At 45.7% G+C, this 23,038-nt stretch overlaps 1 protein-coding gene across 4 annotated transcripts in view; it reads right to left on the reverse strand.

The window, feature by feature from the left end:
• The window catches only part of DNAH9 (dynein axonemal heavy chain 9), a 402,358-nt gene that overhangs the window by 18,824 nt on the left and 360,496 nt on the right, over nt 1–23,038 (reverse strand). For all 4 annotated transcript variants that reach the window (XM_075119375.1, XM_048817608.2, XM_075119376.1 and 1 more), the window contains 4 exons: nt 9,524–9,751; nt 2,435–2,626; nt 1,680–1,871; nt 704–874 (listed from right to left, as the gene is read on the reverse strand). In XM_075119375.1, coding sequence (XP_074975476.1) covers nt 704–874; nt 1,680–1,871; nt 2,435–2,626; nt 9,524–9,751 — 783 coding nt within the window. The remainder of the gene's footprint in view (nt 1–703; nt 875–1,679; nt 1,872–2,434; nt 2,627–9,523; nt 9,752–23,038) is intronic.

Consider the following 23,038-nt stretch of genomic DNA (forward strand, 5'->3'; position numbering starts at 1 on the left):
GGAGATTCTACCACCTCCCTAGGTAATGCATTCCAGTGTTTCACCACCCTCTTAGTGAAAAAGTTTTTCCTAATATCCAATCTAAACCTCCCCCACTGCAGCTTGAGACCATTACTCCTCGTTCTGTCATCTGCTACCATTGAGAACAGTCTAGAGCCATCCTCTTTGGAACCCCCTTTCAGGTAGTTGAAAGCAGCTATCAAATCCCCCCTCATTCTTCTCTTCTGCAGGCTAAACAATCCCAGCTCCCTCAGCCTCTCCTCATAACTCATGTGTTCCAGTCCCCTAATCATTTTTGTTGCCCTTCGCTGGACTCTCTCCAATTTATCCACATCCTTCTTGAAGTGTGGGGCCCAAAACTGGACACAGTACTCCAGATCATCATCATCAACATCATCATCATCTTTCATATGGCTTGGGTAGGTAGCAATGACTACAAATTTGTATGTCCTCACATGATGATAATTAAGGCACTGGAGCGCAGAGGACCAGTTAAAGTCCCTAGCACTGGCTATGATACAATTACACTAATCATGGGGAACTCCTGAAGAATGCCAGACTGGTTATTTCTGTTTCTTATACGCACTGTACAAAGGCTGACCAGGTTATAATAAAGGGTCATGAGAAAAAACAGAGACTAAAATGCAACCAAATTAAACAAAGTCACCCAAGTGGGAATGGCTCCCTCCTCTGCCCATCTTACCTTTTCTTCCCTCGTAGCTCCTCCTCCTTCACCCACATTACTGTCATGAGGCTGCATCTCCAACACTGTGCGGAAGAGTTTCTCTGAGGTCTGGGTTAAGAAGCCGATTTCAGCATTTGGATGGAGACCATACAGGTACGGAGACTCGGCAGGCAGGGCATTGTCTATGTACTACACAGAAAGATCACACCTCCCATTATTGTTACATACAGGGCTAGGGACTTTACACTTACTGATCGCATTGATGGGCTGGACAGCCATCACACACAGTCAGCCCAATGCAGTGTATCCAGCTGGACTGACCTGAGGTGCTAACAAACTGCTAGGAAGCAGGAGGGTGGAATTAGTAAAGCTGCTGGAATAATAATAATTTCTGCCACAAGAAAACAAGCCTGGCCATTGTTACAGGATGTCTTGGCTACATATCTCAGAGATGAGCCTCTTCTACCTTTTTATTTGCTACACATTTGGGCATCGATACTCTGAACTCTTTGCTGGGAATTTCACTTCCAGGAGTAGAGATTGTTTCACCAACTTTATGAACAAAAACTAACTAATACGCCAGCCCCTGTTGCTGCCTCTGCACATAAAGAACGGATGAAATCAGTAAGTAGACATCCAAGAGTCTTGAGTGTTTCTCATCAGACCCAATGCTAAAAGGAGCTTGAAACGGCCATTTTAGCAAACGGTATGCGGATGTAATTTTCCACTAGACCTGCTCAAGTCCCAAGAACTAATACAGTTGTTCTATTCATGCATGAACAGAAGAGCTCATGATGAAGTATCAAATTACCATTAAACTTGGCTCATCCAAGGGGATGCTTAACAGCTACAGAAAAAGAACATAACAGGAAATAATACAAGATGAGCTGGAACTCTGCAATCCTATTCACTGTCTCCTATGACAGATTAAAAGGTGATTATGGAGGACATTAACTTCAGCAGTATAAATAATACCAGCAAACAAAGAGGCTACCTGGTGATAACCATTGTAGTCCATGTTCCCCGGGAGAGGGAATCCTGGAGCTAGGAAAAGTTCTCCCTCCAGCATTTCTGGCTTAATAAATTCCTCCAAGTAGGTTTTGCAAAGTCGTCTGTCCCAGTCATCTGTGATGTGACCTCCATACATAATCTCACCAAAGAGGTAGCGCAAATCATCATAGGGGACCTAAATAATGAACCAAGAGGGCATGAAAGAGTCCATGCAGATGCAACTCCACTGACCTCATCATGGGGCTGCAGACAGGAAAGCAAAGAACTGATCTACAGGGTGAATGTTTTCATTTCACCACTTCATTTTTCTAAGTAATTGCATATCATGTAGCAGTTAAATCACTACATGCAGGAGAGCAGCCCAGAGAAACCCAGCCTGCAGAACAGATTTTGTGGGGTTTCCCGATGAGAAGCGAATCTCTTTGAAGTTCCATACATTAAACATAGATGGCTAGGCAGCCAAACATTTCCAAACATTGTCCCTAAAATGGCAGGGAGGAGACTTGCACATGCCAGAGCTGATATTTTATCTAAGTGTAGTTTGTAAGCTGCAACAGATGCAAGTGGAGCAGAGGCCACTCCATATCCCCCTAAGATACACTGAGTTCTTAAGCTAGAAAGCCTGACGATGCCGGGGAATTGGCACTTAATGAACAAGATTTCAGACGTTTCAACAGATGTGTAATAAGTATATGGGCTACAATCTGCACACATAGCTGATTCTTATGTTTCATGCACCTTTGAATTGGCCTCCAGGTAATTGTACAGCACATTGACTGAGATAGTGAGGTCTCCAGTGTTAAAGGGGTAGGAGCGGTTCCAACCCTGGGGCCCAAACTTGCGTCTTTCTGCCACCACGGCATGGAAATAACAGAGGGCAAACAGGATGCTTTTGAACTCGTTCTCCCGAGCACACATCTCCAGCGTGTCCTGAAATGGAAACAGATCAGCAATGTTGTGCATTTCCACCATACCCTCCAACTCAGGGCTCTACAGGGGTCACAAACACTAATGAACTCAGGGCCTGGCGAATCCTCTTGCCCAGTGTCCTTGCAACATAGCAGCCTCATCCACTCATTTCTGCAGCAGCTAAGCAGTTTGGGGTTTTAAATTAAGCTTTGAGCCCATATAGTACTGAACAAACCTCCAAATGTTCCCTGGTACAGTGATGAGTGCCCAGGTCTGCAGCCTACAGAGTGCTGTGAGCTAACTGCGGTGCAAAGCTTGGGTAGAATGCATGGCCTGGGGGGCTGGGCTGGGCCCTGGTGAATTCCACCAAGGCTGGGGGAAGAACCTCCCTTCACCACATACACACACTTCACAGCCCTGCTCCTGCCTCAGCTAGCCAAGGGGGAGCCTCTCTGAGCTCTGATTAACTCATGAATCAGGGTAGGTCCCTGGTTTCTATGAGACTGGAAATGCTGTGGCAGCTTTCTATGTTACTGCAATATTAAATATCCCCTGAAGCACTGAGCAGGCAGGTCTAGCTATTGACTGCAGAGCTCTATTATTGAAGTTGTCATGGGGACAGCAGAAGGTTTGGACGACCAGGGCTTTTGGTCCCTGGAAAGGTGAGGGGACAGCTTGGGCTTTTGGCCCCCAGGGGGAGTTTAGACCTTTGACACTGAGAATAGACACATCTCCTCTCCCCCTCTCCTTATGCATAGCAATCAAGGGGACCTGATGTTCTTTGCTGTGCTTGAATTCCTTGTTCCCCATCTCACTAGCTCTTACAGCAACTTAGCTGCCTCGCTCTCCTCTGCTCCCATATCTGCTGCTGCACCCAGCAATAGTGGATGAGCACTTTAGCTGGATGTTTCCACTGAAATGATCAGCAGTGAACTGACACCACACTGAGATCAATGGGGCAGTTCACATCTCTTCTGCAGGAGTGCTTTAAGCAGACACTGCTGCCGGGGTTACACAGAGGTTTCTCTCAGAGGTTTCTTAACCATGGCAAGTACTACGCATGAAAGCTCGGGGTCTGGCAAATGATTCTTTGGTCACAGAATCATGGGGCATGGAGGGCTGTGCTTTGACTCCTCAAAACTGTTGTCTGTCAGGGACTTCCCACCTGTCCCAAACCACGCATGCATTCACCCATTGGCAGTCTGCTGGCTGCAGACTGGCAGGATGAGTTGTCAAAGGCTCAATAAACTGATTAAAACCAAAGAGATGCAGTGTTGAGGGCCCCAAAGAGAAGAGAACAGCCCAGAGCCTTTCACCCCTGCCTCAGTCCCTGGGTCTGAGACTCCTGGCTTGTGAACTGGCACTGCCCACCTGCCATAACCATAGGCCTCTGTAGTGGGCATGCCTAAAGTACTGACTCTGCCTGCTCTGACTAATGTAATCCGCCACATAGACTGGCTGCCTGCAAAGCCCTCTTGTGTTCCGAGCTCTACGGGTGACTAGTGCCCGCACAGCTGACTGGGAACGAGGGGTGCAGCAGGCCAGAGCAGAGATCTGAGTCTGGGACAGAGAACTGTCCGGGAGTCACCGTTGTAACAGAAGCACTGTAGCACTGCGGCCTGAAAACGAACTCTTCGGTGCTCCAGGGTTTCATTAGCATTATTTACCGTGAGGGAGGTCAGGACCAGAGGAAAGAGCAGTACATTACCCGAGAGGGGTTTCCTTTCCATGGATGATACATTCTGAGGAAAACAAGCCTAACTGCCTTCTCTCTTCCAGCATTTTCACCTGATAGATACAACCTTCTTGTACTGAGCACACACCCAGCATGTACCAGCAGGAACTGCCAAGTAGTGGGGAGAATAACAAAACTGGACCTCTGACGCTATGCACTGATGCCCATCTTCCAGGCTGCGCTCTGCATAGTGAGTAGGTAACGGGCAGTGTCGAACTATTGGCAGGCTGGGAGGTGGAGGGGCGGAGAGCCTGAGTCATTGAGTCAATGAAGAGGAACAAAGGAAGCCAGCTTTCAGGGCTGAGCTGGGAGCGTGCAAGCGATAAGGCTTTGAGTGGGAGGCAAGCTGCCTGGGTCCATCTCTAGTGGAGTGAGTCTCTCTCACAGCAAGGAAGAGGATGTACAGGGCATAAAGTCAAAACACAGAGCCCTGCACCCCAGCAGCCCCTAAACATGAGGGAATTGGAGCCCTCCCAGCAGGGAATTGTGAGCCTGATCCTACTTGGGGTGGGAGGCTCCGCTAACTGAAAGTGGGAGCTGATTCCATCGCTCCCATCCTAGCTGGGCACCCGTTGTAACTGTCACCTTGTTTCCCCTTGTGACTGTCATTGCAGCTTTTGACTTAAAGCCAGAGAGGCTCAGGGTTTTTGCTGTAGCTAAGACACCATCCCCCCACTATGGCTTCTGGCACACCAGTGCCAGAGGTACGGCTCTACAGTGCTTCTGAAAGCTGGTCTTTCTGTTGGTCACTGCTCCCTTCATGCACCCAAGTCATGGTAACGGCAGCCACGGGAGCGCCCTTTTTGCCATGGAACTGTGCATTAGAATCCAAGCTGCTATTTAAAAATATTTCTATTTCTTGTGACTGGGAAGAAAACCTTACAGTGCGACGACCCTGGTGTGAGCCAGTGCAGTGATGTCTGCTTGAGTCTGCAGTCAGCCTGAAACCATAGCTCAGGGAGGAGTGTATTACCCATTCACCTCATTGCGGCATTCACATGGAAAGCTAATGACAACTATTTTAGTGCCTGCCTTGTTAACTATTTCACTGCTGATTTTTTGGGCAGACACATCCAGCCCACGTTTTCATCCCACAATCCCAAATGGCCTTCCATGTCTCCTCAGTGCCAAAACTTCCAGCTTTGCAATGACGACCTCTCTGATGCAGCTGTGTGTTGTTGATACATTGAGAACTGAAGATGGGAGTGAGATTAGCATAAAATAAACAAAATTTAATAGCAAAATACGTAAAACAAAGGGTTGCTATACTGATTATATGATTTAACTTCACACCCATTCGTTAACAATTTCCATTTCTTAGGTTACCCAACTCTGCAGCAGATTCCCAGGCTGCTGCACTGCCCCACTGCAGAATTCAGGGACCTTGCTAGGGAATAGAGGTCCCGCTTGCCATGAAATGTGCTGATCCTTGTTTAATGGGAATCATGGGCATCATGAGCAATCACTGCCCTGTTGTCCCCTCAGTTAGGGAGCAGCTTCTAAACTCCCTCGGTTTTTAGGGCACTGTTTTGCAGATATTATGAAAGAACAGGGTCAAAGCATCCTGCCATGCTCGGAGCCCATTCTTTCCTCCGGCAACCTCCCAGTGACTTCAAGGGGACTTTGGTCTGAATGAAACCTGAGAAAGGATCTGGCTCATAGCCTCATTTGGCCTCTCTCTCTATTTAATCCCAACCTTTTCTTTAGCTACAAAACCAGAACAATATTCCCCGTGTACAATAATAAGCCTTCTTGTGGCTTTCAGCTGAACTAAATTTGAACATCCATTCCATACGCTGAGCAAGAATGGAACACAAAGCAGTGAAATGAGGTGTAAAGGTTCTCCTCCCACACATTGCAGGATTTTGTGATAAGAGGCATTTTATAATGCTCTAGCAATTTAGAAAATGTTAATTACTATCTGATTGAAATGAGCACAGGCAGGATGAAAACATTACTTTGGGGGAAGGTTCCCCCTCCCCTATTCTGTGGGACTTTCTGTGCAATTCAAAATGATGAATGGCTGTGGATAAAAATGGAATAATCTTCACTGACTGTTCACATTAACCCCTACCTAGAACCTCCCACCTGCACCTCCCTGGAGACTCTCTTCCTTATACTGCAGACGCCTTCAAAATCAGAGCATCTAACAGAGTACACATGACACAGCACCTTCATCTGACAGGCCTGGATCCCCTTGTGCTCCTGGGCTGCAGGCTACACTGCAGCTGGACCTGAACAACTACACAGGGGTACACCCTGCAAAACTTGATGCTTGTGCTCCTAACGAGCAATGACTGGCCACGCCAACAGTAGCCTTAAAACCTTCTCTACTGGCCAGAAGCACCATGTGGGCACAGGGGGGCATCTTTTAAGGAGCATTCCACCTGCTGCTCCGTCATGCGTAGAAGCAGCTGACAAAGTCAGAATGCCCCTAGGGACTGCTCTGCGGTAGATGGTCTCCATCTCCCTCACTTCCCACAACAGGGGCTCTAGCTGGGAGACCTCTGCATGGGAAAGCGTGACTTCACTGCCCAACTGTGGGTGGAACAAGGCAGCTGCTCTGCATCAGCTGGTGATCCAGGGCTGTCTTAGGATAAGTGAAGAATAGCATGGGGATTTAGGGAGACAGAATACAGCTAGCCAGCTGGGATTTGGCTAAGCCTGGGGATAATGCCCCAGTCTCTAGGGAACGATGCCATAGGATTCTTGAGTGGCCAGGGCCTTGGCTTTATCCCATCCACAAGAGAGGACAGGCAATATCACAGCAGTCCCTAGCACGAGAAATGGCATTGCCCCAGTGCTGACTCGAAGTGAAGACGGCTCTAGACTGAATCTCCATACCAGTGCTCAGGAATATCCTTGTAGGCTCCTGTCCAAGCAGAGTGTATGAGATTCAGGTGGTTTGATCACTCACAGGCTATCAAGTTGTTCCCTCTTTATTTAAATATTCAGCTGAAAAATGAATCTAATTCAGAGTCGGTCCCTATTCTCCGTACACAGTGGTTACCAAGAAAAGGGACATTTGTGAACAGTTCCCACACTGTGGTCTCAGAGATACCATGTACTTAGAATAAGAGACAAGTGCCATATCTCAGATACCACGGTACAGTAATAACTGGGGGCCCATGCTGAGTTTTAACGTCCACTCTGTGTGGTTGTCTATTGGTATAGACTGTGTATAATACTCGTGTAGTAACATGCAGACATAAAATTAAGGGCTTCCTACCAACATCTACTGTTGTTCTTATGGGGCTGGGATGTTGAAGATGGCCTACTTGTCCCTGGTTGATAATGGAGCCATGATCTGAAGACAGATCTGAGGGTCTCTCTCAGAGGGTCTGACCTCAGTGAGGCCTGCAGCTGAGTTTGCCTGCCTTTTTGGGCCAAGGCACAAAGCTCGATACTTTGAATAACAAACAAGAGCATGGCCTGCCCCAGGGCACAAGCACACATGTGCATCTGAGTCCAGGTACAGAGAGGGGCAAAAGATACCAGGCCTTCTTTTCCACGTCTTTGGGGCTCAGACCAGACCCAGCATCTGCCTTAGTTACTGTTGGAATGCAAAGTTTTTCATATGATACAAATACATCATCTGGCTTTTTCCTAAATATGGAACAGAAATATTTATTGAGCACTTCTGCCTTTTCCGCATTATTATGGACAATTCTACCATTTCCATCTAGTTACAGATCAATACCATTGTTAGGATTTTTTTTGTTCCTAACATACCTGAAAAACTCCTTTTCTCTGCTGCCCATAGATTTCTCCTCATATCCTTTTGCTTCCCTTTTCAATTTTGTACAATTCCTAGCTTCTGATTTATAATCATTGCTATCAAATTTCACTTTCTTCCATTTGTTATACACATTTTTTGTAAAGGGACTGCTAAGTGCCAATATGTACAAAAAGAAAAGGAGTACTTGTGGCACCTTAGAGACTAACCAATTTATTTGAGCATAAATTGGTTAGTCTCTAAGGTGCCACAAGTACTCCTTTTCTTTTTGCAAATACAGACTAACATGGCTGTTACTCTGAAACCTGTCAATATGTACAAACCAGCTGGAGGAAAACACACACTAACTGAAAAATCAAGTAAGGGGAGAAGGTGGCGTATGACTCTAACCCATAAAACTTTGAGTAACCTAGTTACCCCTTAATGAACACTTTACTACAATTTATTTTTATTTTTTACACTTGCTTTTACTTTCTCTCTAAGCCAGGTTGTGGCTTTTTAGGCATCTAGTAAAATGTCCTTAAACAGTTTTAAATTATCATTGGGTTGGTGTTATTTTGTTTGTTTCTTTGTTTGAATTCTCTCTCAACTGATCTGGCTCATAATTCTTTTTAGCTTTTTGAAACTGGCCCTTTTAAAGCACCAAGTATATATTACTGATCTGGACTTTATTCTGTTGGCACTTTATTCTTTATTCTGTTGGCACTTAATAAATGAGATCAAATCATGATCACTTTTACCTAAGTTAGCAGTAATTTTAGTTCTTTGATCAATTTCTCTTTATCTATCAACATGAGGTCTAATACAGAATTCTCTCGAGTTGGATGCAACCCTTTTTGAATTAGGAAATTATCATCTAAAATCTTTAGACATTCCAAGGAGATTTTAGTACTGGCAGCATGAGACCTCCAGAATGTGTCACTCAGACTGAAGTCCTCCATGATCACACAGCTTTTTCCCTACACATTTATACATAGTTCTGTAAGGAGCTGATCACCTATAGCAGACATCATGCCTTGTGCTTTATCTGTTAAGACAGTGATCCATAAGTGTTCTAGATAAGAACATAATAACATAAGAACGACCATACTGGGTTAGACCAAAGGTCCATCTAGCCCAGTATTCTGTCTTCTGACAATGGCCAGTGCCAGGTGCCCCAGATCACTTACTTCTGAACTGTCAGTGACTTGGAAACAGGTAATGCTACTTTGGACATAGAGTGCCACTCCCCCGCCCCTTTTGCCCACTCAATGCTGCCTAAATAGATTGTAAGCAGAGATTCTACAAGGTTATGCAGTGGCCACCTGGGAGCAGAAGGTAGCAGATATGCCACGTACATTGTGCTGTGCATCTGGATACACTCGTTCTTAACTAATCCAGCAATCTGTTTGGTTATTGTAGCTACCTCATGAAGGAAGCCAGTGATTCCTATGGAATGTCACCATACCTGGTTGAAGTTATCCAGGGCCTTGTGCAGGTTGGCATGCATCCCAGTTGGAGGTTCATTGGTGATTTTGATGGAGTTCTCCAGGATGCCCTGGGGGATGATGTGGCCATCAGGTGAAGGAGCAGGCTCTGCACTAATGAAGATGCGGAACTCCTGGTGGCTGCCTTCACTATGCTGCTCAAGTTTTTTCTCCAGAGAACTCAGCCACTTGGCCACCAGATGGATATTCTAGTACGGAGAAATTGGACAATACTTTGTCAACTGCTGGCATTTACATCTGGAGTGAGCAGCCATCAAATATAGCACCAAGATGAGATTAAGGAGTCCCCTCACACTCCAGAAGTCAATACCTTTCCTAACAGAGAGTGTAATTCATGTCCGCAGACATACAGTGGGCTTAAGGCCTGAGATTTTATACATTCTAAAGTTAAAAATAATCAAGACAAAGAACTAGTGATTAGAGAAACAGCTCTCAGATTGTTTGTTTTCTTAGGCATGATAATCTTCTGTTTGTTACATTAATGTAAGGCTGTCGAAGCCGCATTATTTTCCCAGAAAAGGGAGAGTTTCCTTAGACAGATGCAATGAAACTGTTTGATAATTTTTAGTAAAATAATTCACGCTCAGTATCAATAGATGTCCGTTCCCAGGAAACCAAGTTTAACAGGCTTTTCAGCATCACAACATCTAAGCTTTGTTTATTCGTACAACTGGGCTTCTAATGAGAATGGGCTTCTAACGCCCATCAGTAAATTAACACACACACTTGTTCAGGGCTACACAGAGGTGGGACATTGGTGGAAACCCTGTAGTGTTTCCCCAGCTGACCATTCTACTGACATGACAGGAAATGGGCCTTTCTTCTGAGAGACTCAGGAGACAGAGCACAGACAGCTGGGGATTGTGGGTAAAAATGATCTGGCAGCATGACTCGCCTTTCCCCAGTTATTTATTAGTTGAGGATGACAAATACTGGAAAACGCCTGGCTAAATTCTGGAGGCCTGGGACTGATCCAGACCCTTAGTTGAGGGGACATAAGGTGGATAAAAGCTCAGGTGCCATAGAAACTGACAATCCATCAAGATGATCAACACCACCTAGAACACAGAAACCAAAAAGAGAGGAAATCTTACACAGAAGTTAATGGGGATAAGAAGAAAAGATGCTTTGGGAGGATGTGACCACTGCTGCTCCAGAACCCATTTCTGGTCCCTCTTGTGAGACACGGATGGAGGGGTTGTGGCCAGGAGTAGAGGAGAAGGTGAACAGCAGTGTTGGTTTGTTTGTCTGTTCCACGGGAAAGGAGGGAAGCCTGAGACAGTATGATAACAGCCTGGATCAGAACCACAGCTGTTAGTACTTTTGCCCAGGAATCTGGTTCGGGGATGATCTAGCACTGAGACACAGAACCTGACATGAGGCACGAAGGACTGGCTGGTGTTACATTAGCTAGAGGCTGCTGCAGGTGGCACATTGAAGAGAAGGCAGAGTGTGCTAGGTTATATATAGAAATAGGGTTGTGCGGTGTGCTAAGCTGGGCCAGTGAATGTGCCCTTTCCAGTTGCCATGTCATGACTTTGCATTTAGGGGCAAAGGTCCTGTGTGTAAGTACAGATTTCTCTACTGATATTGTACAATAGTTGCCATTAAAAGTCAGCATTTACCCAGGGTATCTGAGACACTGCAGTTATATCCCATTGACGTGCAAGGTACCTACTGGCAAAGATTGACCCCTAATGGAGACCACAGCCTGTATATAGCTGATGCCAAAGAGTGAAAGGAGACACAGAAGCAAGGCTTCCTCCAACCTTGCTGATTAACTCAGTTAGACTACACATTTGCTATGCCCAGAAACCATTCCCTGAACCAGTTATCTTGCTAGTATCAGAAAATAGGAGCCATATTCTCTTCTGGTGTTACTTGGGGTAGCTCCACAGACTTCAGAGAAGCTTTCTGGATTTGCATCTTGCTGTGTGAGAACCAGATATTCAAAGGTATATAGGCACTCCAAAATAGGCAACTGGTGGGACTGTCAGAAAAGCCTATGGAGGTTGGGCATGTAACTCCACAGATTTCAATAGACATGACCACTAGACATGTTTGAAAATCACACTAAGTTCCAGTCTGCATTTGTAGGCACCTAATAATCTTTGAAAATCTGTCCCTGAGTGTCTAATTACTTCCCACATCTTTTTAGTGCTACCTGCAGCATGCTTTGCCTGCAGTTCAGCGTGGAATGTGCCACAGCAAAGCCACAGGGACTTTAAAATATCGGGAGGCAGGGGGAGGTGCAAAGGGGAGGCAAAATGCAGAGACCACAACAAAACCCATGGGGCTGTGTTTAAATGGGTAACAAGTCAATGGGTCTCTGTTTCTTTGACCCAGGCACCATGTTTTTCAAATGCAAAGATCACTATCCTTGCAGTGTGGGGCTCTTTGTAGAAGGCATTCATCCAGAAGCTGGGACTGAATTCTCTCTTGGCAGGCACCTAGTGATGATGGTGCACTTTAGTCCAGTTTGCAAGGCAGCTAGTGTGTGTATTGTGTTTTGATGTTAGGCAGATTTTTACTGAGGCCTGTTATCCTACATCAGTGGTTCCCAAACTTGTTCCGCTGCTTGTGCAGGGAAAGCCCCTGGCGGGCCGGGCTGGTTTGTTTACCTGCCGCGTTCGCAGGTTCGGCCGAACCGGCCCGGCCCGCCAGGGGCTTTCCCTGCACAAGTGGCGAAACAAGTTTGGGAACCACTATCCTACATACAAGGCAGTGTTTAATCGATACAAAATGACATACAAAAATCGACATTAAAATGTTATATTAAAACTTCAAAGTCGTACTCAGAAGCTAGGAAATGTCAGCATTTAGGCTGTCCATGGAACTTTAATTTGGCCCCCATGTGCATATGCATCACAATGCAATCTATAATTATGTGATCACATGGTTCTTTTTCACAGGACCTCTGCTGGAGCCTAGTCTGGGCCAGAAGTGAGGTTTATGAATAAGTATGCAGCTTCCGCAGTGGTGGCACTTCAGGAATGCACGTAGTACTAAAGAGAAGAATAATTGTCCAGGGAATGAACAGACACTGGATGGAGAGGTTAGATACATCTCTCCCACAGGAAGTGGCTTGCATCCCTCAGTTCCAATCAAATGATACTCCAGAAGGAGAGGGTGCGGGTATGGCTTTCATTCATGTTGACAGGATGCAAGGTTTCTAGTTTAGAGCTTAAATAAATAAAATAATAAATAAATAAAATCACAGCTTTCGTTTCCTTTAATGATTTGGGACCATGCTAGTATTAAGTGGAGCAGGAGGGAATCATGGGTCCCGAGGGGTCCTTTCTGTTGTAAAATATAACAGTGAGAAAAACAGGGGACAAAATGCAATTATACCCTGAGTGTTAATGCAGCAGTTCTTTCCCACCGCAGTCAGGGCTAGAAATGGCAAGGAAATCCCACAGAGTCCAGGCAATCAACATGCTCTATTACTACTAGTCCAATAACAAAACAAGAATTGAGAGACATACACAACCAGCCATAAAGAGCTAACATTTTATGGATAAAGCTCAACACCAACACCAAAAATATTGTTCCTTAAGTATCAGAATAGATACAGAATGACAATGTTTTTTTTTCTACATCAGTTTTTTTTTACAGAATCATGTGGTTGAAAAAAACCTTTTGATTCAACTTGTGTTGATGTGATGCTACTGAACAATACTTGCCGGTATTGCTAGCCTTCTGAAGATTGATGCAAAGAGCATTTCTGATCTGATGGCTAATGGAGGGTCAGTGCTGGGAGAAACAACTCCAGACAGTCTATTTATGCTTTATTCCTTCTTTTTTTATGTAACTATTAAAATTTAAATAGAGTGAAGGGGGGAAAAAGGAAAACAGATAGTATACAATTTGTTGGCATTAAGGATTTATGGCCTCGGTCAGATGAACAGTCCCTCAAAGGAAAGAAGTAAATAAGAAAATGGGGCAAATTTTCATAGGAAAAAAGGACTGTAATACTGTGAAGATGATTTATAACTCCGAGGGGAACTCTGCAAATTGCTCCACTGCATGAGCCTTTCCCGCCAGTCGAACAACATTCTCCACCACACTTCTGAAAGCGTATGTTGCACCAGTTTTCTATCTTTTTCGCTTCCACAAATTAGCTCTGGAGGCCCCATAGTAAATGGGGTTAAATAGTCATGTCATTCCTTTCCCATATATTTTTCTATGTCAGATTTTGAAGCCTGTGACAGAGTTCTTGTGTGAGTCAGGTCTGGATGAGTGCACATCAGTAGGCATTGGAAAGCACTTCTGAATCCCCCATATATTTACAGCTAAGGCTTATGGCTAGGCTGCATGCAGAGGGATGCAAATCTCGCAGTCTGCGTTTGCAGAATTGTCTCAAGTGGAAGTGAAATTGAAGTTTCAAGTGATTTTTTTCCTTATTATTTGTTTAGCTAGCCAGATCTTGCAGCTGGATCCATGCAGAAAGGCCAGCGCCTGCTCCAAGCACTGGTGAAGTCAAACTACTGGAAAGGCAGAAAAAAGGAAGCTAAAGAGAGAATTGCCACAAATTTACCCCTGCGATAACATCACCACTTTAGCAATAAAATGACCATTTGTTCTACAGAGGGTGTGCCAGCCAGAGCGAGTATGCCTGTGAACACGAGTGAACCTGAGTGTACATGTGCAACATCGAAGTGCTTCTTCAGCCATATACTTCAAAGGAGCTTTACTCTGACAGAGGATGTATATCACACGATGCTGGGGTTGCCATAGTAATGATCAGAAATAGTAACACACACAAACCAGCATTTACTTAAGAATTCATTCCCTTCATCTACAGAGTGAGACTGTGTGGAGCCCCTTCACATTTTGGAGACTGCTGGGAATTTCTGCTTCATGCCTTATCCCAAATTACCTTCCAAAGTAATGACAACTAGCCATTTTTACAAGGTCTGATCATCTCAAGAAACACACTGTGAAAACCATAACTCTGTACAGTAAATCTGAGAACTAGACTAGACAATGAGAACCCCTAGCATACAGTCCAGGGAGGGCTCCCTTCATCAGTTAAAGATGGTTACCTACCTGTATTGTAACTGTTGTTCTTCAAGGTGTGGGTGCAGAGGTGTATTCCACTCAGGTGTGCGTGTGCTCAGCACACCAAAGCCAGAGAACTTTGCTTAGCAGTACCCTTAGGGGCAGTGCTCAGGCCCTCTGGCTCCATAGCTCCTCCCTGGGCAATTTAAGGGCACTGTTGCCCTGACCAGCCTCAGTTCCTTTGCACCAAATTGCAATGGGGCTCAGAGCCTAAAGAATGATTGCAGAACTGCCTCCCTAAAATTTGCATCTTATCAAGTTGCAGTCATAATAGCATACTTGGCAAAAGTACATATTGAAGACAAAGTAGCAGTTGTGACTGCCTTTATCTCCATGTGTACACTTTTTACAAACCTAGGATGGATTTTGTACCAAGTATGCCTTCTGAGGTATCATTTGAAAACTCACAGTTTACTGATCATTATTGTCCTGGTAAAGTATGTGTGGCAACATTGTATGTAAAGTTATAAGAGTCTACTGTACAACATTTGCTCAAAGTTTAGAAAAGCAGACACAAACCAGTTCCTCAAAGACAAAAGGTAAACTGACACCTCAGCCAGGTGTCAATAAAATCAAATGGACTATCAGCTGGTTAAGTGGCTATTCCTTGGCAGAAAAAGAATCATCAGCAGATGATGTTCAGGGAACAGAAAGTCTGTGGAACAAAAACCTCCAGTTGTTTTACATCTTGGCAAAGAAACAACTGGAGGTTTCTGTTCCACAGACTTTCCGTTTCCTGATCATCATCTGCTGATGATTCTCAAAGAGGAGGAAAAAATATAAAAATGGAGAACAGAGGCCCCAAATGATCTCTCCCTTCATCTATACTCATGGCAACAACACTTGAAGGACAAAGGAAGCATTATTAGACTGGGGAGAGAGCCTGTCTAAAAGGAGTTCAGCCAGTGAAACTGCTACAGCATGTGGTCAGAGAGATGCTTTGCTTTGAATTCACTTAGCTTGTTAAATTAGGTATTAGATGCATTTTACCTTTTGTTTACTTGTAACCAATTATGATTTTATGCCTCATTACTTGTAATCACTTTAAATCTTTCTTTCTGTAGTTAATAAACTTGTTTTATCTAAACCAGTGTGCTTGGACTAAAGTGTTTGAGAAACTCCATTTGAGATAACACAGTTTGTGCCTATAATTTTCTATTAATTAAATGACAGATTTTATATGAGCTTGTATTGTCCAGGTAGGTGTTGGGCAGTACAAGACGCACAATGCTGGGGGAAGCCTGGGACTGGCAGTTTGCTGGTGTTGCCCTGCAGTGTAATTCATGGGTGGCTGGCTATAGCTGGGAGTGATTCACACGCTGGACACTGTGTGAGAGCAGATCAGGAGTGGTGGCTCTCACAGTGTAAAACACAGTGTAAAACACTGCAGAATTGGGGGGACACAGTTGTTCAACAGACTATATTGAACCCTTGGGAATATCACACCTGCTAATGTCCAATATAAAAACATCACCAAGAAATGAGATCGATGTCGCTTTGGCCCTTGTCTAATGAGCTCATAACCTCTGTGGAGGCACAGTCCAAGCTATCCCTTAAACCAGTGAAAAGCAGGATGTTATCCACCTGGAAAACATTTGCATGGAGACTGCTTGACCCTTCATCCCATCTTCAAAGAAAATAAAAAGTCAAGGCTATGAAAAAGGCTGCGATTCTGTGATGGAGGTGGTGGGAATCACAGATCCCATGACTTCCCTTGACCTCTGTGACTTTTGCAACTGCAGCTAACCCAAGGCTGCCCGAGCAGCTGGCCCCAGGGAGCACCCAAGGAGCGGTCCTGGGTGCTGCAGGGTCAGTCACATCAGCCACTGCTGGAGTGGCCCCAGGGCCAGTTGCACTGGCCACTGCTTGGGCGGTCCTGCGGCCAGCCCCATCAGCCACTGCTGGCGCGTACTCTGAGGCAAGCCGCACTTGCTGCTGCTGGGCAGCTGGCCCTGGGGTTGCCTAATCAGCGGCTGGTGCCACTGTTCCTGGGAGCTGCCAGAGCAGCAGTGGTCCCAGGGGCCGCCCTGGAGGCCTTCAGAGCAGCAGTCCCATAGGGCCTTGGAGCAGCAGGTGACTGGGGGACTGAAAGATGTACTTATTGAGATTGTGGAGATCGAGGCTAGGTCTCATTCCTCCCGTGGACTTGGGGACCAAGAGGAGGAGGAGGAGAATCCCTTTCCCTCCTGCTGCAGGGGGACCTCCTCTCTGCTCCTGAAGAATGCAGAAATGGAATCTGCGGAAGGAGCAGTGGCTTGTGAGAGTGGTCCCTGAAGAGAGAAGGAGTGGGAAGGGGGAATCCAAAGAAATTGGATTTCTGAACCCAATCTCACAGTGCTTAAGATCCATTTGTCCATGGTTACTGTGTGCCAAACACTGTAAAAGTGAGACAGGCTGTCCCCAAACTGAAGAGATGGGGATTGAGAGATAGCAGTTGGAATGATGTCATAGAATCATAGAATATCAGGGTTGGAAAGGACCTCAGGAGGTCATCTAGTCCAACCCCCTGTTCAAAAGCAGGACCAATCCCCAATTAAATCATCCCAGCCAGGGCTTTGTCAAGCCTGACCTTAAAAACTTCTAAGGAAGGAGATTCCACCACCTCCCTAGGCAATGCATTCCAGTGTTTCACCACCCTCCTAGTGAAAAAGTTTTTCCTAATATCCAACCTAAACCTCCCCCACTGCAACTTGAGACCATTACTCCTTGTACTGTCCTCTTCCACCACTGAGAATAGTCTAGAACCATCCTCTCTGGAACCACCTCTCAGGTAGTTTAAAGCAGCTATCAAATCCCCCCTCATTCTTCTCTTCTGCAGACTAAACAATCCCAGTTCCCTCAGCCTCTCCTCATAAGTCATGTGTTCCAGACTCCTAATAATTTTTGTTGCCCTTCGCTGGACTCTTTCCAATTTATCCACATCCTTCTTGTAGTGTGGGGCCCAAAACTGGACACAGTACTCCAGATGAGGCCTCACCAATGTCGAATAGAGGGGGACGATCACGTCCCTCGATCTGCTCGCTATGCCCCTACTTATACAATGTCCTGGATGTGCAAGTCAAAATGGCTGCTTGCTTGACATTGGAGGAGGGCGGCCTGGCTGGTTAAAATTGGATCCAGAAGACCTCCTCCTCTGTGACCTATGACCCGTTTTGGAGAAGTCTTGCTGTCTAACAGTAACGGATGACTGCTGGAAAACCCACTGTGAGCAATACTGCTGCTGTTGCTGAAAACCCCCATAACGACGTCTCTTTGGGGATGGGGTATAAAACCCCAACAAACACTCCGTAGCCCGGTAGTCCTTAAAAGAATGTCAAGTCTTGTCAGTTTTTTTGGAAAACATAAAACCACCATCAAAAGGCAAGTCTTCTATGCTCTGCTGAACCTCAGGAGCAATGCCAGAATTCTGTAACCGTTAGGCCCTTTTCTTAGTCACAGCTGACACCATAATTCTGGGGGAAGCATCTGCCACATCCAGTGCTGACTGTAATAATGTTCTGGCCACCAGATGGCCCTCCACAATGAACAGCAAACTCTTACCTGGATGATTCTGGCAATTTATCAGTTAATTTCGACACAGTGTCCCAACCAACGAAGTCATATTTAGATAGCAACGCTTGCTGATTTGCAATGTGCATCTGTAACAATGAGGCTGAATAAATTTTCCTCTCCATCAATCCACTCTCTTAGATTTCCTGTCCTTAGCGTGGACTTGTATCTCCCCTGCAATGATCTATCATTTACTGTCATTACAACAAGAGTGTTTGGGGGCTGGGTGGGAATAGAAACACTCAAAACCCTGCATCAGGACATAATATTGTTTGTTAGAATGCCTCGCTGTAGGTGGCAATGAATCTGGGTATTGCAGTCTCCAAAAGAGCTTTATTTATGGGAAGAGCTACCCTGCCTGAGGTTGAGGACTGGAGAATATGCAACAACTTATGGGTATTCTCCTGCACGAACTTGGCCTGCATGCTCAAGGTGGAAACCTAACACGTCAGGAGGTTCTGCTATGACTTGAAATCCTCAGGCACAGGGAAGGAGAGCCCACTACTGTGAATCACTCAGTGAGGAGAAGGAAGGGCCAGTGGAGGCTCCCTGTGGCAGCACTTGTTCCTGTATGAGGGGTTCAGGCTGAAATGGCCCAGGGGGAATGACCTCCGACTAAATCTGCAGTGGAGGTGGGTCAGAAGGACAGGCTGCAGATTTGGTCGGCAACCTTATCCTGGACTGGGTTGAAGAACAGGATCTTGTAGATCAAGGAAGGTCCCAAATATTCCAAGGAGGCCACTGGGGAGAAGGATATGGCAATTATGTCCAGGAGGTATGGGGCCAGGAGTCCCTGTCCCTACTGCAGGAAAGATGCCTATCTTAGTACGGATGATGATCCAAGGATGGCCTCAAGGACTTCCGAGAGTGTTGCCTTCAAGGAAAGGGAGAGGAGAAAGATGTCCCCAAATGTGGACCAAGCAAACAACCAGTCTCATCCAAATGCCAAATGGGAATGGCATCAGAACCAAGGATGGAAGAACAGTCAACAAGTTAAGTACTGTACCAAAATAGGCATTGTACTTCCACCTGACACAGGAGCAGACAACGATACTGAAGCTGGGACTGGTATCAATCCCAAAAATGACGTGTGAACTGAAGCTATTGTTGGTATTGAAGAGAGTGTCTGTGCTGATGGACCCCTTGGTACCAAAAAGAGGACTGACCTCAACTCCGCACTCTGCATCTTAGGTGGTGTGGAATATGGTGCTGCCGACTGAGACAATTCTGCAAACAGACCAGGCAGCACAGAGGACACAGCCAAAGCAGAAGAAGCCACAGCAGCTGAGTGCTCCTGAATTATCGATGAATCAGAGAGGCAGAGCAGGTCTGATGTAACCTGGGACGCCAACAGTGTAGAGACAGTCAGTGCTGATGCCGACATTGTCAGTGTCATACTCAACACATGCCCCATGCCCAGTACTGAGGTCGATCGTACAGTGTCCAACAGCTCTCGGTGTGGTACTGGGAAGTGGTTAGATGGGCCAACTCCATCCTGCGAACCTGAAGAATCATGGTGCAAGTTAAAAGATGAAGGGGAATCTCTCAAGTCCTGGAATGGCCTCGTCTGTCTTGCAAGACCTCTTCTTCAGAGGACCAGAGGAAGGAGAATAATCCCCCTTCCTCTTAGGGGAAATATCAGACCTTGAGCCTGGAGCAACATCTTGAGTTGGGACTGGACGATCTGTGGAAGTCTACAGTTCCAAAGTGGATCTCATGTCCTGTTTCAGAAGGTATTGCTTGAGGTACAAATATCTTGCTACCTGTGTTTTCTTGAACCATTTACAGATGGAGCACCTTTCCACAATGTGCCCTTCACCAAGGCACAATAAACACTGAGTGTAGGGATCATTACTGGGGATAGCCACCCCATACGACAGATGGCGTTTAAAACTTGGTGAAGGCATCTCAGCAGGCTAAACCCTACTTAACTAACAAAAACTTAAGGGTGTCACTATAATTAACTATATACACCAGAATCATGGAAACTCTGGTGACAGAAAAAAGTGAGGTAAAATACCACACAGAATGTTTCAGCTTAAGCAGCGGGTGGCGAGAAGGAACTGAGTAGAGTTGGGGTGGTACTGCCCTTACATAGCTAGAGGAGGGGCTACAGGACACAGGTACTGTGGGCACTGCTAAGAAAAGATTTCCAGCTTTGTTGTACTGGGTGCGCGCACACCTGAGTGGAACACATGTCTGCAACCACTTGAAGAAAAATGGGAGCTATCCACAGATGGACAATGGAATCATTGGAATCCTATTCCCTCATTCGCATTTACTGTATAAGGTTGTGTAGCATGTCGTCCCATGAGAAAAAGATACAATTAGTCCAGAATGCCTCCATTTCTCCTCACCTAGGATCATGGCCATGCCAGCATGGTCAGAGACAGCTCACAGGTCTACAATGATCAGCACAAACATTTGGTTCTCGGCCTGCAGCAGATCAACCACTGGGGCTAGGGCTGTCTACATGCAATATGCAGGCCTAGAACCAGACTGGAGGCCATCTGAGGACTCCAGGAATTGTCAGATTACCACATTGTCATAAACGTCTCCCTAAAAAGTGAGATTAGAGACTGGGTGATAATTAGAGAGATTAACTATGTCAAAAACCTCAAAGTCAATTCCTTAAGTAAACAACCCCTGCTATGGGTGGCCATTCACAATCTCCTCAAATAATGGACACAATGTTTCCACTACTTGTCAGTAGCCTAGAGGGGCACAGATCCAATTTACCATTGGTGTCCTAAGGCTCCTCCAGAACCTGTCAGTAATACTTGCCCAAAGTCAGGCAGAGAAGAACCTGTGTTTGACCCCTGTGCTACTAGTTTTATCTATCTAGGTACGTATATGACCCCCAAAACCATAGTATCTGAGCTCCTTCCAAACGTGTATGGCTTTATCTTCACGACCCCCCTCTCAAATATGGAAGGATTATGGGGTGCATGAGTAGTTCAAATATTCCCCTCCAATGTCTATTACTTTGTATTTATCCACATTGAGTGCCATGTGCCATCATGTTGCCCAGTCACCCTGATTGGCTGGGTGCTTTTGAAGTTCCTCACTTGTCTAACCTAAATCATGTTCTGCCATCTGCAAATTTTGCCACTTCCCCGCTCCCTCTCTTTTCCAGACAAGAACTAATCTGAGTACAGAACTTTGTGGCTGCCATTGTTAACTTTTTGCCAGGATGAAAACTGATCATTTATCCCTGCTCTTTGTTTCCTATCTCTTAGCCAGTTTCCGACCTATGACAACACTTTGCCACTTTGCTTCTCACTTCAAGGACTACTTAGTTTCTTTTAGTAGCCTCATGGAAAGGACCTTGTCAAAGGCCTTCTGAAAGCCAACATGAAGGAGTTCTCCTTATTTTCTACCAGACTCATATGCTCAAAAAAATGAGAAAACAAGACTGATATTTGAAGAAGCAGTGAAATACAACTGTTTTGGGGGCACCTACCACACTTCACCACTGTTGTGTCCCTAGAAAGAGTCAATTACATGTGCACATTTTTCAGGGCTTTCTAGGAGCAGGGAACTGGGGATGGCAAGTAAAAGATGCAAGGTGTACCTGAGAGTCATCTGTTTTAAAACCAGAAGGGACCCCTCTGATCAACTTCTCTGGCCTGCATGACACAGGCCAGAGGATTTCACCCAATGATTCTTGCAGCAAAGGCAATGTTAATGGCTCTTTTCTAGAGATGTGCTGGTGTCACATTAGTTATTATTATTAACTATTCCGTGTATTATGGTAGTGCCTAGAGACCTCAGGTGAGACTGAGGCCTCATTGTGCTAAGTGCTGTACAAATATATGCTGAGAGATGGTCCCTGTTTGGAAGAGTTTATAGTCTTGGTAGACAAGAGAGATACAGTGTGGGGGAAAGAGATACAACAGAGTGATAGTCTGAAAGTGCTGTTCCATGATCTCTGTTGTCAATTTTGGGGTGGGGCATTGTTTATTTACATTGTATTTTATAGTAGATATTCAATGTGTTCGAGGGCAAGAGTGGGAGAGAAAGGAAGACAGTAAAAGATTAGCTAAAGGAAGAAAAGGAAGAGCGGTAACGGGATTGGGGATGAATGAAAGGGAAGATGATGGCAGGCATGAGGGTAGACAGAGAGATACTGAAGTAAGCTGAATGGCAGGGGTTAGGATTGGGGTTGAAATTGGCAGGTACTCAACAGAGGGGGAACAATATTCAGAGTATAAGCTAGCCAGCTGTCTGATGAGTCTGAAGGTCCCTGATGAAACTGCTTCTGCAACTGTAAGTGGCAGCTTGAGTCTCTGGCTCTCTCCATCCTCAAGGATTTTTTTCTTTCCTTGATCCCATATCTTCGATGGGGAGATGGGCCTGCCTGGCAGAGTTCTGGGCCTAAGGGTGGTGGAGGTAGCCCCAGAAAGGCCTCCTATTTCCTGTTTCCCCCACCCTAGAGCTGCAGCACCTACCACTGCCCAGAGTTCAGATCTGGAACTGAATCCGAATCCAAACCTCCAAGGAGTCTGAGGCTGCTGGGGCTCGGGGTTCCAGTTTGGTTCTTTATGAAAATAGGGTTGAATGGCAAAGTCCCTATCTTGATCTGACCTTCCCCAGAGTTTGGGACGGAGAGCTCTGGTCTGACCCAGCTGTGACAGTGCTATGGGACACAGCTTACGCTGCAGGGCAGCGCTGACAATCTGAGCAGGAACTAAGTCGTGCTAAGCAGTGCTAAGCAGTCAGATGAGGAGAGGCAGGGAAGGCAAACAGGCGTCAGAAGTCTCACCCCACCCACAGCCTTGGTCCGAAGGTATGACTAGAGGGGTCCTCTCCCAGTTTGGAGCACTGAAGAAGCCAAAAGGGCAAGCCGGAGACACGGATTGGAG

Source organism: Caretta caretta, chromosome 14, assembly GCF_965140235.1.
Source record: "Caretta caretta isolate rCarCar2 chromosome 14, rCarCar1.hap1, whole genome shotgun sequence".
Classification (NCBI taxonomy): Eukaryota; Metazoa; Chordata; order Testudines; family Cheloniidae; genus Caretta; species Caretta caretta.